Below are 18,413 nucleotides of genomic sequence, written 5' to 3'. Positions count from 1 at the left end.
GGCACCAGGCACTGAAAATGCAAGACCTGAGAGACAGGTGCCAAATCTAAATTACAAAAATACAATTGAAATTAGTACAGGCAATTGGTGATTCACAGTGCACACTTGCACACCCTTTTTGTAAAGCTTATCACAAATGTATCAATACTTACCTTCTAGATTAGAAACAGACACTGTCTTTATGGGAAAGATTTCAAGCTTAACCATGTAGTTTTCATCCAGAAATCAGCTGGGTAGATCAAAAGACTCTTAATCACACAACTGTCATATGATACAAATGAAACCCCTAAAAGTGTCTCTCATTTGTGTGTATCTGTGTGTGAATCTTTGAAGGTGAAGAAAAGTAGCTTGGTGCCATAGTAAGAAAAAACCCTTGAATCCTAAACTCCCTAGTTTCGCAGAGCCAAGAATGGATGGGCATTCAAAGAAAATATGATTATTCAGGAATATCCCTAAGCCATACATACATTTGAACAACAGTGCAGGTGAAATGGCAGCAGTCCTTTCAGGCTTTACAGCATTGTAATTATGATCGCTGGCCCAGGACGGTGTGACAGGTTCTGGCGCTGGCTCTCGAGCAGGAGCTTGGCTGTTTGCCTCAGTCTTGGCTGTGCTCACAACAGTCTTCTTCACATTCACCTCTCTTTTCTCAGGGAACTGTCTCTTTTGGTTTGAAACTGGTTTGATGCTCACCTGGATCATTAAAAGTAGCTTGATTACTAATAATCGTCAAACACATTGCATTTTACAAACAAGCGGAGAGTTACACACATGTACACCAGCTTCTTCTATAGTAACCTCCTTATTTTTATAGTTTACCATTTGAAATTATTTAATTACTGCAAAACCCAGTAATATGGAGTTTAGTTTAAGGCAAAATTAATTTGACTTAACGTAAAATTAAAAAAGAAATAATTACTTAAAATACAACTTTAATGAAAGTCACCACCTAGACGACTCTTGCAAGGAACTATCTCCATCTAGAGGTTATTATTAAGACTGTTTAAAAACTACAGGAAAGCATTTTGTTGTCCTTACCACAGAAAAAGTCAAGAGAATAACAACAAAAAAAAAAGTAACAGAAATCTCTTCAATGCAAGACTTGGCAGTTTTGAGTGAAAAAGGAGAGCACAGAAATAATGCACAGTGCTCCAGAGGAACTGCTCTGGAACATGAACACAAGCTTACCTGCTGCTGAGGTTTTGGTATGCCAGGCTTTTCAGATTTTGGTTTGATCTTGTCTTTAGGTTTTGGTTTTGCATCTTTGCCAGAACTCAAGATCTTCATGGTGGCTGCAGCGTGTTTGAGGATGCAGTCACTGCTGCAGTACACAGAGTCGGGCTGGGCCACGTTGAAACAGCCGGGGCCGATGCACTTGGAAGCACCAGGAGCTTCAATTACCTTCAAATACAGAGAGAAATGGAGTGAGATCAGGCTTCAAAGAGGAAACAGCAGGAACAGCCTCTGTAACGTGGAGAAATGCTTACACATGTGCAGATGGCAGCTCTGACCTGCACAACTGCCAGCCTGAGAACAACTCTTCATGATACAACAGAAACAACCCCCACAAGGGTAGGAATTTCACTTCTTTAATGCACTTTTTTTTCAAGATGGGCTGCATTTTCAAGTGGTTGGTCTGCTAGCCCTGAGATAAAGGAGGCTGGTTTCCTAAATTTTCAAATCCCTTAAGTATGCAAATGCTCTTTACGCTACATTCTGTGAGATCCTCTACATTGTGTGAGAAATGTCTTTATTAATGCCCACCTGAGTTCTCAACAGCAAGGGCTCTAAACCATCCCCATCAGCTGCTGTCCTCAGCCATGCACATGTGTAAGAGGAGGCACTCAGATATTCAGCTGTACAGGTTATTCTTGCTCTAGAGGTTTTACCCGTTTTAATTTTAGAAGTCTCCAACTTACATAAAAACACATTCTTATATACAACTTTCACATAGCCTCCTACTCCTTACTCATTTATAGGTTTGCCTCTGCAATTTGAATTTTCCTCTAATTAAAAATCACTCTCCATTTTTATCAAGGTGTTACATATGAAGCACTTCCTCTTCCAATGTTATGATTCAGAAAACAGCACATTCCTTGAAAACAGAGTGCATTAAGCTGAAGTCTAGAAATACTTGAAAGCTCTTCAGGCTCCAACATATCACCTCTGGGTATTATGCTTTTAGTCTCTCTTCTGAATTACTCCTAAAAATGATACAAACCACTCACAACTACTGTAGTTCTAAACAACCTCTTGCCATTTTTAATAACCAAAAGTAAGTTTTTCAGGAATATTTCCAGTTAAATAAATATTTGCATAGTGCAACTGAATTCTCTGTAATCAGAAGTCAGTACACAGCTTTATCTGCAGCAGCCTGATAAAACCTGGATTTGGGAATTTTCTCATCATCTACACACTTCACTGAGAAGTAAAGATAAAGAGCACTTGGTGATACTCAGTAGCAGAGCCAACACCAATAGCACTGGACTCTCAAAAAATTTTCTGTGTACAAAGAAGTACAAATGCATTTGAAAATATTTTTGAGAATACTGTTTTCCACACATTTATCTTAAAATAGTAACTATTGACATATTCAGCTCAAACTCTTCTATCTATACATTAATTCCACTGTGTTGCCATGGACAGCTCTGAAATGTAAAGGGAAATGTCCAGGACACTGGCACTACTGCAGTACCTTGGGCAGAACAAAGTCAACTGTAGCACTTGGTTTTTTTAAATACATGAACATTAAGCTGAAGCAGTTTCTATTCCATTCCAATTGGGCACAGAACTTTATATTACAAAACTTAAACTTCTTTCAGATTTTTATATAGTCCAAAAATATACATTTTAGATTTACAAATGCAGTATAAAGAAATTCTTTATTTCCTGATAACCTAAAGCAGCATCAGGACAAAAATCCATATTTCAAAGGCTAACTGGAAGTTGGAATTAACTCCAACAGAGACTTGTCAATGTTAAAGGAAGTTTCACTACCATTGAAAATGTCCAAAATGTTTGCGATTATTTCAAAGACCATATAAACCAGTCCAGAATGATAATATTTTTATTAAAAGAATGCCTCACTGTTTGACTTCCAAAACATTATTTAGAAAGGGCAGAATAGCACAAACTATTTCCTACACCTATATAAAACTTTTAAATCCCTCACTTGAAACTAAGTTTTAATTCCTGTACTGACACAGCAATGGATAAGCTTCTGCTAACCAGCAGTGTTCAGTGCTGTTCAGTTTATGTGCAGCTTTAGAATCAAGTCAGATTTATAGCCATACAAATAATTGTCTCCATGTACTCAGTAAAATATAAAAAATAAGAAAATGAAAATACTTACAGGTTGAAATATCTTCAGTTTTTTCTTTCCACTTGGATTTGCAGCTTTTTCAATCCTACCCTTGATTCCTTGGTCCTCAACTGATTTTTGTTCAATTGTTCCTATGCTTGTGAATTCTGTGCCATCCGCATTTCCTTGCTCCACTTTAGCTTCCTGCTGGTCTAGTTCTGAAACAGGCTCATCCTGTCCCTGGAGAATGGTGCAGTTTGGACAGATATAGTCCTCACCATTCCTCTCCAACAATCGCCCTCGAGCCTCAGAAATACCCACGCAGTCACCATGAAACCATTCCTCACATCTATCACAACAAATCATAAACCTGAAAAAACAAACAAACAAAAAACCCACCAAGGAACAATAAAACACTGTGAAATGAAAAGACAAGTAACCTTCAATGAATATTTAAAAAAAACACAACTTAAGCACCCCAATAAAACACCAGTGCACAGTTCTACCTCACTGGTTATTTCTGTATTTCTTTATCCTCTTTTAAGTATTTGTTATAAACTCACTGCCAAAATGCAACAAACTTAAAAGCTCAATCAAAAAGAAAGCACTATCAACTGGCCTAATTTTTCATCACAGAAAAAATCCAAGTCTTTACACTGTCAGCAGCTGAGCCCTTTGCCTACCTGTTGTTATGAGGCTGACGACAAATACAGTACAGGGCATTTGGGTCGTAGATCTCCGACTCGGGTTTGCTTTTGGGCTGCTCTTCAGGTTCCTCATCTGAGGCCCCCTTTGCACCAAGGGCAGGTTTTTCTTCCTTCTGAGCCTCAAGATCTTCAGTGTCGTCCTCAGACACAACCACCTGACTGGCGATCTCAGTGCTGTCTGCAGTCTCAGGCTCCTGTTTGACAGGCAGCTCCGACTCATCCTGTTTTTCAGCTTTGACTTCACCTGTTTTGGCAGGATCTTGTTCTGAATTCCTTTTCCTCAGGTGGTTCTGCACATCCCTCAACACCACCTGAGGTTTCTGCTCAACACGTTTCTTTCTTAGCCGATTCTGCAGTTCCTTTAGTGTTAACCCATCACTGTCACTATCAGAAGTAGCATCTTCTTCTTCCTCGTCCTCCTCCTCTTCTTCTTCTTCCTCTTTTGCGGGTCTGCTTTTAGGGCTTTTCTGCTCTTTACAACTCCTGGTGCAAATCCTCCGAGTGACAGGTTTTGTATCTGGAGTGCTCTCCACACTGTCTTCAGAAGCAGTTTCAGCATCCGTGGCCGGCCCTGAGGCCGCTTCACTGGAGTCCTCCAGGGTGGTGGGAACACTCCTCCTCCCCCGGCGCCTCACCGTGGTCAGGAACTCCTCCACCCTCTCCGTGCGCTTCGGCTGCCGCCCGCTCCTCCTCAGGTTGATGCCTTGCTGCTGCTGCTGAGGCTGCTGCTCACCAGAGTCCACATCAGCATCTCCTGCACCCTCTCTCTTGGCAATCGTGGTCCTCCGAAACCCCCAGGTTTTCCTGAACTCTTTACTTGTTGGCTTGACAGACTTTTGTTCCTCCTCATTGCTTTGCTCATCCAACACTGATGCTAAAAACAAGGCAAGAGTTAAAAAGTGCTAGTGATGGATGATGTGCTTTCTTAAAACCTTTTTTCAACATGTTACTTTCTTTGTGACATCTACGCATCTCTACTTCATATGATGAGCCTCAAAACAGATAAAATATTTTCTTGTGAATGTAACACAACAGTAGCAATTAAATACATCACTGATCACTGTGACAACATAATCCAGCTGCTCGTGTTACAAACTCTTGAGTTATTTAAAATAATTTCCACACATACGTACATGAAGAACAAATAAGCAGAGTTTCAATTGCAAAAGGAAGAACTCTTACCAGGAGAACTGTTTTCCATGTTGTCAGTATTAGGTTCAGACTCTAATGGCACTGTGTTTCCAGCTTGTTCCATAGCAAAGACAACACTGTCCTCACTCTGAAATGCTGAAGAGAAACAAAATGTCCAAAACTCTCATTCGAAAACATATATAACCCAAGTAATTAGTAAACACTCTGATCTTGGTATTAACTGTAACAAGCACTCGAATTTCAAGCCACAAATGTTCCTTCACAGTATTAAGTTAAACATGTGGGTTTGGATACTGTACTGACATTTTATTGAGCAGCCTTAGGATTTCTGGTATTTTCTGCTGTTTCTCAAAAAAAAATAACCAAACAGAAATTCCTTCATGGTATAAATGTAAATCCCTGGGCTTTCTCTGGGGAAAAACTCTAGAGCAATTGCATTCACTCCTGTGTGGAATGAAACGTAAGAAAGGCTGGTCCTTAACATGATTACAAAAATATTTTCAGCCTACATGATCTGAAAGAACGGCTGAATCGGGTTTGGGTTTTTTTTTTGGTCAAGAACCTCCAACTGTCACAGACTCAGCCACAAAAAAATCCAAAATCTATGCTGACAACCAGACCTCTGTTTTCTCAAAAGTGTTTTCCAGCTAACTAGAAGACTCTGTTATTTGAGAAGACAGAAGCAAATGACAGAAATGAATGTAGCATCTGTATTTTGATAAACTCAGGAATAACCAGGTCTGAAGTATTAAGTTAATAAGTTTCCAATGAGCTGCACGCCCTGGAACTGCTCCAAAGGGCACAGACACTGCTCTGCAGCCAGTGCAGTGACACTCCTCTCAGGGAACTGACGGTGCAGCAGTAACTGCACCCAAAAGAACAGGCTAAACAGAAAGTTAGTTGAAAACAAAGAACACACCCCAATTCTCCCCAAGGATGTTTCTGGATATGTGTATCCCTGGCTGAGGAATTGCAAAGGTAAGCCAAAAGGGAACATGAGCAGAATTCCTAAGTAACACCACTGAAGAATGAGATGTTTTTAATTGCTGCAAGTTTTCAAAGACATCCTTCAGCAAGCTTTTCCCAGTTTTCCAGTGCTCCCTGGGAATAAATGCCTCCTTATTTCATCTACTGCCTCACTTCCATTACTGTTCTGTCTTAACACAATCCCTCCTCTGCAAATCTTCTGCTTTCAGTGTTACATTTAACACTGCTGGAACAGAAATGTTAAGGGGCAATGCTATGGAAACATAAAAATCTACGCAGATATGTTGAAAAAATTAGCACTTCTGTTATAACTGTGAATACTATAAATGTCACTGGAGAAGCAGCAGACGTCAGAACATCAAACAGTAATTGATTACTTTTAACATTACAGACAGAATAAAAAGTGAAATTGAAGCCTGCAGTAGACAGGTGAAAAGCTCAAGTTGTCTCAATCCAATATGGAATTCCTTTAAAAAAACACTAATGATAAACTTTTAACTCTTTTTTTAACAGCACTAAAATTATACTTGTAGCAAAAAGGTCACAATATAATTAAGGGAGCAAGTCAAAACAATTAGAAGTTTCATCTTTGTTTACTTTGTAACATGAAGAAACGTTCACATCTACAAGCAAAGTCTACCCAAATTCTGAGATAGAAATTTCAGCTAAAACATAAATAATTAAGACAGCTCTCCCATGTCCTCTGTACCTGACACAGCATCAGAGGCTCGAAGGGTTTCTGTTTGAAGAGCTGAGCCAGAGGAGGGCAGCACAGGATCAGAGTCATTCAGCATCCTCCAGCCAGCACATGCTGAATTTCCTGACTCACAAGTGCCACGCTGAATCTCTGAGTTGTCAGCAGGTTCAAATGCTATGAATCCTCTTTTTCCTGCTGGCTCCTGGAAAAAAAATAAAAAGGACAAAATAAGGCATTGATATATTTATTAACTTATCTTACTGTTGTTTACCTGAATTTGGAATTGTTTTGCTTCTATTACATTATAAAGCAAATTCCGTTAGTTTTGCATTTTCAGAAAAACACTGGAACTGGAAAAAAAAGGTCAAAATTAAGCAAAACCACCTCCCCAGTTACCAACACCCGAGACCATTGAAAGAAATACAGAAGACAATTGCAGTCTCATTAATTCACTTAGATTCAATTAAGATGTCCAGAATTTAGTCCATGTGCAGTGTTTAAAAGCATTCTGAGAGTGGTATTTACTAAGTGCAGACTGTCAACGAAAACACAGAAATGCTTTAACTCCATTAGCATGGCTCAGCTTACAATGGGGCAGATTTACTGATTTAGACAAAATTGCAATCCAGGAGACACTGCAGCTTTGAGCATCTGAGTTTGATCATCTGTAGGCAATGCCTGCATTAACCCAACGTAGTTATCAAACAAGAACACCGGAAAAGAATTTGGGAGGTAAAGGAGGACCAGCTGGACTGGGCAAACTGGACTATTACATAAATTAGTGAAGACAGAAGAACAAAACTGAACATGACCCTGTGTGTCAGCATCCTGCAATTAAAGATGCAGGGGAGCTGCCACAGCAGGTGTAGGATGTAACTAAAACAATCATTCTCTGAAAGGAATAAAAATTTGTTATTAATACTTTATACAAACTTTAATAGGTTAGATAATCCCTCAGACACACCAATACATAGTCTAACACTGATTTTTAAGCAATACCTTTTTTGTTTTTTAAAAATCTCTGAAGCCCCAACTCCTATAGCATCTGTGTTCTTCAAAAACCACTTTTTACTCCCTAAGCAATCATCATCTCCAGGCGCTCTCCAATGTCACCATCCCAAAAGATAAGGAATGGGGAAAAGACAAAACCCTCCCCAAACGCAATTTTCATCAGTGGATCACTTTACTTCATGAATTCTGAATCTCATGTTTTGCATGGCTGTGGCAGAGCTGAATTAGTAAAAACAATACTAATTGTTTAAACAATTAGTATTGTTTTTACTAATTGGAGTGCAGAGCTAGACTCACATCAGTATTTCTTCTTCCCCCTCCGCCTTTTCTTTGCCTCAGCCAACCACTATCACTCCAACAGGAGGAAAAACTAAACAGCAAAAAAGAACAGAACACACTAATCATAAAGACCCTGGTGCTGCATCTCATGGCACTGAATACCTGCTCTAATAGATAATTTGCTCCACTGTCTGAATCAGGGATTATATTCTGGCAGTCTGCCACTGAGCGTAAAGTGCCTCCTTCCACTGTGTAATTCTGTAAGAACCTTTCAATCTCCCTGTTCAGAATCTGCAACCGATCACACATTATGCAATTTTTAATTGTATGCCTAAAGGCAGAGGAAAGTCAGCTCATCACTTCTTGTTTAACAGTACTGAACTACAAAACACACTAAGCCTTTAGCACACAGAAAGTCCCTCCTGTTGAGGTACTGACCCTGGAGAAGGGCTGCGGTCACAGTGCTGCACCTGGCCCTGTGTGCAACCTGCTCTTCAAATTACCTTTGAGTCACCAAGTATCACCACAACACTCCAAACCCAGCACCAGCATCATCTCTTAGGAGACACAGCTGGTTGAACACAAAATGCATTTTCCAGAGTCACTAACAGCCCACCCAGTGGCTCAGCTGCACAGGGCACAGGCTGCAGCTCTGACTGAACAGAGAATAGCATTAACACCTCTAATACCTGAAAACAAAGATTCTATGCCAGAACCATTCTTCTTTTTGCTCTAATAGATATTTGTAATTGTTATTACCTAATTGCTATTACCTATTTTATCTCCATTACCTACAGGAAAAAAAAAATTACGGAACTCCAATTTAAAAATAATTCCAAATTTGCGAGGTATAAATATACAGTGCACATAAAACACTAAAGTTACAGACCCATTATGTTTGCTGTAAAATGCTGGTTGTTTCTTCTTATTATTTAGTATCTCCACTTTTTCCTTTCCCATGTGGTTCAAAATATTTTTCATGAAAAACAGAGGAAGCTTCAAACTTATTTTACATGAACCTGCATCTTAATAGAGGCTAAACCTAATTGCCTAAAAAGAAGCTGAAAAATCAAGTATTATCAAAACACAAAAGAATGAAGCCTTAACTCACAATTATACTTTGTACTTCTAAGCAAATGTTCTACAAACTGCCTGCAAAAATATTTACTACAACATATGGCAACGTTGGAATCTTCAAACACCCCTTTCTCTTCCAGATTCAGTGGGACTTTTTGTTCATTTTGTTCTGTTTGTTCTCAAGTTCAGTGTTCAATTGCAGCTGAGATACTGACAGAAATGTCAACAGAAGCAGCAAACTGGCAATCTTGTTTTAAACGAGCTGAACATCCATGATAACTTTACTTATTTCTCCTAACACAATATATTAATCACATTTCTGAAATTGGAAGCTCCAGCTGGAAACTGAAAATTATTGTATTTCCCCTAGGAGACAATTCCCACCAGCACCACCCTGTCTTTCTATCTATGTCAGGTAACTATATATAATATTCTGAAGAATATTAGAAAGGATATTTTGTTCCTCTGAAAAAAATGAGGCAAGAACCTCTATAAATGATGGAATAAAAAGGCAAACTAATATATATTCAAAAGGCCGGGTTCCTGCTGAGGTTTACAGCTTCTCTGAGAAGCAGTCCCCAGTGGGAAAATGTCTAAGGTTTTTAGACCAACTATAAATTAATTTAGAAATACAAATCAGGAGTTGCTGCAGTAGTATGAGCATTCCAATGAAACAGAACAGACACTTAACTGGAAGTGGAACATAAAGCTGATGCACGGTATCTCATGAAAAAGATCCAATCAAATCAGCATTTATTTAGCCTCTTCCTCTCCCTTTAGTTCTCACATAAAATGTTTCAGTTTTTCCAAAACAAGTTAGGCACTTAATTTCATTCTGGACTTTAATTCCAGAAGCAAAGGAAGCACAGAGGTATTGTACCCTAGAAAAATCACGCAACTGTCACAAGCTTTTAATTTCAATTTGGTCAACAATTCCCAAGTTGTAACAAACCCGAAATCCCAGGGCTGCCATACTGCGAGAGCAGAGAGCCCAGGACTCACTCACATCCTGGATGTGAGCCCTGTGGATCCTCCAGCTACTGCAAACCCTTGGGTTTTCAATAAAGAGCCTGAAGACATTCCAGAGCAGACTCAGCAGACAATTTAAACGGAGACTGGAAAAAGAGCTGCAAATTTCAAATTCTGCTACTGCAATACCTCATGACACACATTAAAAATCTTATCTCCAACACACCTTCGCTAATCAAACAAGAAACCCACTTGTAATCTCCTTTTCACATTCAAACAACCTCACTGGAAGCACACTCTTATCTACTGCCTTCCATTGTGAGCCAGCATCCAGAAATCACCGGTGAGAAAGGAGAGATTATCTCTGCCAGTAACACAGAGCTGAGATATTCATGGCAGGGTGGGCTGTGGAGACACCTGGATCTTCTGGTGGTGACTTCATCAAGCCCTTTTCAGTATGCCCAACATAACACCTTTATCTAAGCTTCTCAAGAACACCAACATTTGCCCACTTTTTTGTGTCTGAATTTTCAGATAAAGGACGATTCCGTAAATTACGACTAATATTCATGCAGATCGGGATTTCCACTTTTATTTTTTCACGTTTCTCTGAAGAAGAAATAAAAGCTCAGTGGGTCCTCTGACTGCATCAAGGTTTTGTTTTAACCCGAGCAGGTTGTTTTAATGGCGTCAAGAAGTCCCTGCTTTAGGTAACTGGGAATACTTCACTCTAAAGGAAGCCTAATAATAAAAACTTTAACATGAAATAAACCCATCCCCAAAAAAAGTAATTTCGTTTCTTCTTTATCTGAGGACTTGAGTACAAAAAAGTCTGTCAGTATTCAGGATAAACTCTTAAGGCTTAGCTTAATGGGAATTTTATTCAGTGTTTGAGGACTATATATGAAAGACCAGCGATCTTTATTCCTTCATTCTCACATCTAGATAGCAAAATATGCTGCATCTTATTCCCTGATCTTGGATGTCAGCACTCCTCAACACTCAGCCATTTCGGTGTAATCCCCACCAAAGCTAGTGCCTCATTAGGGATTACACCAGCCCTTGCACTTAGGTCCAAATGATTAACGCCTGACACCCAGTCATTCTCTTATCTGCTGCTGGCACTGAACTCTACAGGAATGTCTGTGATTCTGAAAGATCACACATGTACTCGCCCCTACACAAACACCCAAGGAAGGAAGATTCCCTCTTCTTTAACACTGGTGATAGTCAACTTTAAATCTTTTAGATTTTTAAAGTCTTTATACTGAAACTCCAGTTATTGTTTTAGATACATTAGGGAAATGCAATGGGCATACCCCAAGGACAGGATGGAAGCCAGGATAAGGTTATGAATGTGAGGGCTGGTGAGAAGACAGACCTGTTGCATGTGCAAAGAAATTCAAAGCATGATTTTACACCAGGTAGGTTTTCAAAGCAGGTATCACTCGTAAGTGACTAATTTCATGCCCACGTCATAATACAAATCCAGTTTGCCTCAGTATATAAGATATAAGCTTCAGTTAGAATTACTTGTACCTGGGTTTTAGATATTTTTCTTTGAGTTTCTTCAGAATTAGCTTGATATTTAAAGTACTTGGCTGAAACAATGATATCCCAGTCAGGTTTCTTAAATACCAAAGAAACTGCAGAATGTTACAAACAGGATAGAAAACATCCTTTCCAGAATTATCTAACAGTGATTTCCATCCAAGTTTACAACATCTTCTCATTTTATTCCCTGTAGAAGAGTTACTGGGCTTGGCCTGTGATAGCCTCCTTAAAGTGTTAAAAATTCCTGATCAGCAAATATAATCACATGAGGAAAAACAAAATAGTATCAGAACTCCTACAAGTATTTCATCTCTGATGCAAATAAATGCTGGCATGGCTTAGTTGATGCACTCCTACTCAGAAGATTGATCCCATTGAAAATTATCCCGCATTCCTTTTTGGAGAAGATGACAGCTGGGAAACCTGCACTTTCTGCTAAGAAGCAGCAAAATTAATCCCTTGCATCAACAAGCACTACTAAAGCAGCCCTACGGATGCCAGTAGGGCATCACTACTTTGTACAGAACAAGCAGTTCCAGTGAGAGCAGGGACAAAAGTGCAGCTCAGTGACCCCCAAGAACAGCAGGAACAGGTTCTGTCTGGCTCTGGAGATGTTCCCTCCACCTGCTCAACCATGAAAGATGCAAGGACAGATACTCTACTGGCATGGAAAACAACAGAAAAATCAGATTCCACAGCAAAGCCAGTCTTTTATTTCCATGTAAAACATATCACTGCTTGCTAATTTAAATATATTATAAAAGAAGAGAAACTTCTTCCAAACAGTTGTGAAATGGACCTTTTGACAAAGAGAGGCAATGAAAGCTGAAGAACGAGATGTCACAGTCCTAAAACTTAAGTCTGGATATTGTGAGACAAGAAAACTGTGGTCCTAATTCTCCCCCTGCACTATAGTAACTATAGTAAGTTACTATATCACTGCTTGACTGCTATAGCCAAGCTGCAGCTCAAGGTCAAAAGCCCAGACATTCCTGGTAAATACAAAAATTTTATGCCAGAAGTTTACATTTGAAACAGCATGTTAAAAATCAAGTTTGCATAACGTCGTGGTATCTCAATGCTTATAGTTAGACTTAAAAGAATAAAACCAAAGAGAACTAACACTACAAAACCTGTAACACTTATCTCTAAGTGCTTTGCCAGCTATCATTAAACACACTAAATTAATTCCAAGATCACAAACAAAGCCACCACCTCCTTTACCCATAATACTAACAACTTAAAAGTGGAAGTTCATTTCTTCTTATTCTAGAGTCAATGTATGATTCCCATTTAAAAAAATTTAACAAGCTTCTACACTTGCAAGATGCAGACTGAGCAGTAACACAGCCATGCTCCTCAGGAACAACCCAGACTAATTTAAGAAACCTGCACTCTTCTAAAACACCACAGGAAGCAGTAACTATTCCAGGCCAGTAGGAACAGGTTTTTTTTACAGCCAAATTAAGACCAAATATCATCAAGATCTTTTTTAAGGTAGCTTTTAGAATCAGGACAGTTTTTCACTCTGTGATACACAGAGCAGAGTGTTCATCTGTCAGGGAAGGCACCAAAGACACTCATGGTCCAGTCTCACACCACACCTCAGTCCACTCAGACCTGCTGCTTCTCCATCCCTCATCACTGAGAGGTTCTATTCCTTATAAAGCCTCGTTTTTCAGTTCCTGCCAAAAGTCATGGAAAAGAACTGACTGGTCTGGGAGATCAGGCTGTGCCAAGACAGAAATGGTTGAACCAGAGGATGAAGATCTGCACCTTCTGAAGGTGGTGGAAAGAAAGGGTGTTTACGGTTCACACACCACAGGAGCACAAAGCTCCCCAAGGACACCTGAGCACCCAATGCATTGAGACGACCAGAGGGAGCAGGTGAGGAAAAAAATTAATCCAGAGGTTTCTACACATATGTTGGGACCCCCTTTTTCAATCTCGCTGATGTTTTCACAAGAAAGCCTTGAATGTACTGTAGGAGCCTGAGGTGTAATGATGTGGTGCCATGAATTATTCAGTAGGGCCCATTGCCACCACCTCTCTTTGCCCGGAACATTTCAGTGTAGCTTTGTGGCCTGCAGACTTTCCACCTTTTTACGTTTGGCACTGAAAAATTGTTTCAGATGTTCACGTATGAACGCTCATCCTGCCTTGATACAGGAGAGCCCATTAAGTGCACATTCACATGACAGCACATACCAACACACAATGCTGACACCCATCAACTAATGAGATTTAAAATGGAAACAAACATTAACTACCTTTTTGAAATTTTCAAAGACGCAGCAAAAAGATTTTCAAATATTGCAGTTTTTAATCTCCTCCTAGATTTGTCCTTCATTAAAAGTGAGACTTAATACACTTACAAATTTCACAAGATCAATACTTTCCAAAAGTATTTAACGTTTCCAAAAGAGTTTAACGTTTAGAGCAAACCAATTAAAGAGTTTAATTTTTAAAATACAAGGAAATGGATTAATTCCAAGAAGAAATAGCTTCTCTTAATAACAAGATACACACACTCGGTCTCTGTACTTGCAATAATAAAGACATTAACCTTTCCAAATTAAAATGTCTTTAGTCACACATTATAAACCCTCTCTGCTGTGTCTGAAACTAAAACACCAGCAGGTTTTCCATGGTTCCTGTCAGGCTGCTCACTTACCTTACATAAGCCTCACAGGACGGAAACCTGTGCTCACACAGGACAGCAGTCCTGCGTGTTTGCAGGGAATGTGGGACCTCCTGGAAGTGAGGAATTTAATGTGTGCACAGCGGCAGATTACCAGATTAGCAGCACACATGGACCAGGCCCAGCAGCAGTTAGAGAGCACAATGAGTGACTCCACAGTGCAACAGAACTGCACCAAGCAAAAACACAGAGCAGCTCCCTGGTTTATGCAAAGCAAAACACAAACACGCTGAAGTTTATTTTGATGTCTTTCAGCTTAAAACCCTCTTAGTTGAGATGGCAGCACACAGAACCCAGCAGTCAAGGGAAGAAGGGATGGACTGCTGGGTAGGTCATGCACAGGATGAGAAGAGCACCAGGCATTATAGGCATTTTATTCTGGGCAAGTAGCAGAAGAGCTTCTTTGAGGCAGATTGAAGTTTTTAGTTAAATTCAGCTAAATAGCTATTTCTCATAGAAATCCTCAAGGCACATTAGCAGCAGGCCCATCAGATATCTGGCAAACACAAAGATTTAATTTAGTAGCAGATCCTATCTGTACTACAGATGTTGCCTGTCACAATTGCACAAGTCAGGAACGTTAAGGGCTACCAGCCCTAATCAACAGAGCTGTGCTGGCACTAGTGCCTCATATTGGTGTAATGAGATCTGCAAAACTGTACTTTTAGCTGTCTGTGCTGTTTGCAGGGTGGGGCAGCTGAGCACCACCCCGTGCAGTGGGCTCCCACTGCGGCTGCACTCATGACCTTCATCTCAGGGGGGAAAAAACTTGGAAAGTTCAATCAAATTCCTTAGAAGAAGTTACATTGGCAAAGACATTCCAAGGGAGGTGTGTAGGCAGGAGAGGCTTTGCCAGCACAGCTCTGTGTCAGCAGCTGGGGACAGAACCGTGACAACAGCACTGACAAACTTCAGTAACCCCTAACACAAGGCACCTACACTGTGCACATCCTCCAAGCTGCAAACCCGTAACTGTGCTTGGGAAACAAAATTCATATTGACTGCAGTGCTTTCTGCATTTATGAAAGCATTCTAGAGGGAAGAAAAGCATTACATACATGTCATTTTTATTTTCTAGTCAGAACTCCATGGGCAGCCTAGGCAGATACTGACTTAGTAACAGACTGACATTTGGCATTTCACTACTCCTACAACATATTCTGAAGCTTTTACTCACATTCTTCTGAGTAAGATAATCCCACACTTGCCCTAACAATGAAAATTTAGCCCCCAAAAAACTGAGGGTTTGGGTTAGGTTTACTTCTGCTTTTAGGGTCTGAACAGCATGAGCAAAGATCAGGTCAAAACAGATTTTGCCCATTAAGGAAAGCCATGAGCAGAACCAAAACAGTGTAAAAGGCTCTGCTGATTTCTTTTTCCCTTTTACACAGATTAAGAAACAATAAATACAACTTTAGGTGGTCAAATGCTTAGATTAAAAGCTCAAGCATAACCATCTCTTTGCAAGAAACCTTCTAGAGGCGGCAGCAAAAGCCAATTTTAGTCAAGTCTCGGCTGAAAGTTTAGTCAACAGATGTATCAATTACAAACGCTGTCGGGGTATCACTCAATACACAGGATCTTCAGCACTCCTTTTCCATATCTTGAGCAAAAATATTTTGCAAACACATACTATTTATTTGCATAATGTTCCATTTCTGCTACTGAACTTGATCTTTTTAGCAACTGCCCAGGAAACATTACTTTGGGAAGGCAATTCACACCCTCTGGCATTCCTCCATTGGGACATCAGGGAAATTAGTTCTTTATCAGGGCCATTAAGAACATTCAGCTGTAAAGCCAACAGCTAAATCAGATAATCTTAAAGTTTAACTTTTCACAATCCCACAGCGTGTTTATTTTTAAATAATCTCTCATTTCTGACCCTAACAGTACTGTTGTTGAAAAAAACCAAAATCACATAGTCATACAATTTTCCCCCTTATTTCGTTTTGAAAAAATAATCTAAAATGTAACCTCTGAAACTAGCTATCATTTTTATTCTTATTTCATCCAAACAGCTTCATTAAATGAAGTAAACAGAAATGAACTTCTCCCAAATTTGGTGAAACACAGTAATTAAAGAACACTGATTATGTTATTAATGATACAGTAAACACAGCTGAATTTCCAGTTTTGATTAGATTTACTTGGAGAACATACATAATGCTCATTTACTACGTGTGTTTGAGCTGCCTAACTGGAAATTTAAACTTCTTAACCTCAGAATCTATCAGTGCCCTTGAGACCACCATCAATAAACATCAGTCGAATATCTGCTTATTTCAGAAGCTGCTTTAGATAAAAACTTCCCAGTACTGAATCCTCCAAGCATTGAGAGCTGAGACTGCACCGACAAATAGGAACCAGCTCTTGCATAAACTGGGGAAATCTGACTTATATTAAAATTATATAAAACTCATATTAAAATTATATAAAACATATATTAAAATCCTCTCCTTATATCTCCTACCACTGCTCTACTGCTTGTGGCACAAGTGACACAAAGCAGAAGGTTCACCAGAAAATAAAACTGGTGCAGAGACACCAGTTCTGTCAGCTAAAGCCACCCAATGTCACTCCTGCTCAGCCCAGGCCCTGCTCCTACTTCTGTCAGTTATGTTTTATAACTCTCAGCCCAACCCCTTTAATCCTTGCTCTTCCTCTTCCCACTAATAGCTTCAGCTTAAAGTTTCAGGCTGGACAGAATTAAAATCCCACAGCCATTAAGTTATAACTATGAAGACAATTACTATCTGAAAAAAGAAACAAATAATGTGATCAACGGCCAGTAAAATCTTAGCAGTGAAGGTGGATTAAGCAGAACAAACACTGGCTTTTGGGAGTCCACTAGATACTGAAAAAATATTTATTCAATTTTATCTAGATTTAACCTAGATTTTATTCTATTTGCACTGCTTTAAGGAGTTTCAGGGTTTTGGTGTTATTTGCTTTTTTAATTCAAAATCCATCATTTAATTATGCAAAAACACTCTCTGAAGCACTGTGTGAATAGACATTAGCTTATAATTTTATATTTCAACGGTTTCAAAAACTGCAGGTATTTTTGCACTGTACATACATTTGCAACACAGAAAAACCTTCATTTGCATACCAACAGAAAATATCCCTTTAAAGAAACAAAACCACAAAAACTTTGTAAAAAAAATTATTTAAACGCTGGTCTTGAAAACACCAATTATTAGATTTTCTAGTCACTGGAGTCAAGCAGTCTTAATGGAGGCCGAAGGCCAACATGAGCCTTTAGTCTTTCACCCCAGTGCATTAAAACACCTTTATGTGTGGCATGTTTCTGGACTTGTCAAGCAAAAAAAATTTAAGGCCTAACTGAACAGCTATTTTGAGCTTACTTCTATATTTATTCCTATAGAAAGTTCTAAATGTCAAGGAATGATAACAAGCAGCTGGCACACATAGAAGTGGAGCACAACCCAGAATAGCTGCTACAATTAACACAGTACATGGTACACTTGGACAGTAACTACACATCATTTTTCATTGACCAGCAATCACATCGCTTAACAGGTGGCAAATTTTGTTTGTAGAAGTAGCATCAAGACTGTTAAAGCTAAACTGATCCAAATTACCCCTTAAAAGAAAATTAAGAAAAATACACAAAAAAGCTGACCGTGGAAAAAGTTATCATAAAATAAGAAAAAAAAATAGTTTAGTATCACCTGTTGAAAAATTTAGTTAAACACGACTGTGATTACTAAATATTCAAAAGAGCTACTTCGGAAAAAAATCTGAACTCTATCATCCAGGGAAAAAACAACCAAACAAAAACCCCAGAGAATTTAGGAATCCTGTATTATATTCTTCTGAGTTAAATAAAAGGAATCAGCAGATCTTTTTCCTCCCTGAAGCTCCTGGAAGGAAAACCCATGGAAGCCCATGCAAGAAAAAGAGCACGTTACACTGTCTCAAATTACTGGAGATAAAAAACTGCGGGGCTAG

The 18,413-nt window shown here is 39.2% G+C and overlaps 1 protein-coding gene across 4 annotated transcripts in view; it reads right to left on the bottom strand.

Annotated features, from left to right (window-relative positions):
• Positions 1-18,413, bottom strand: part of DIDO1 (death inducer-obliterator 1) — a 48,606-nt gene that overhangs the window by 29,056 nt on the left and 1,137 nt on the right. For all 4 annotated transcript variants that reach the window (XM_066330867.1, XM_066330869.1, XM_066330871.1 and 1 more), the window contains exons 2-7: positions 6,857-7,046; positions 5,191-5,295; positions 3,985-4,882; positions 3,353-3,671; positions 1,189-1,401; positions 468-693 (exon numbers count right to left, since the gene is read on the bottom strand). In XM_066330867.1, coding sequence (XP_066186964.1) covers positions 468-693; positions 1,189-1,401; positions 3,353-3,671; positions 3,985-4,882; positions 5,191-5,295; positions 6,857-6,941 — 1,846 coding nt within the window. In that variant the 5' untranslated portion in view covers positions 6,942-7,046. The remainder of the gene's footprint in view (positions 1-467; positions 694-1,188; positions 1,402-3,352; positions 3,672-3,984; positions 4,883-5,190; positions 5,296-6,856; positions 7,047-18,413) is intronic.

Source organism: Sylvia atricapilla, chromosome 16, assembly GCF_009819655.1.
Source record: "Sylvia atricapilla isolate bSylAtr1 chromosome 16, bSylAtr1.pri, whole genome shotgun sequence".
Taxonomy (NCBI): domain Eukaryota; kingdom Metazoa; phylum Chordata; class Aves; order Passeriformes; family Sylviidae; genus Sylvia; species Sylvia atricapilla.
The sequence above is the reverse complement of the archived record's forward strand: the minus strand, read 5'-3'. Positions and strand labels throughout refer to the sequence as shown.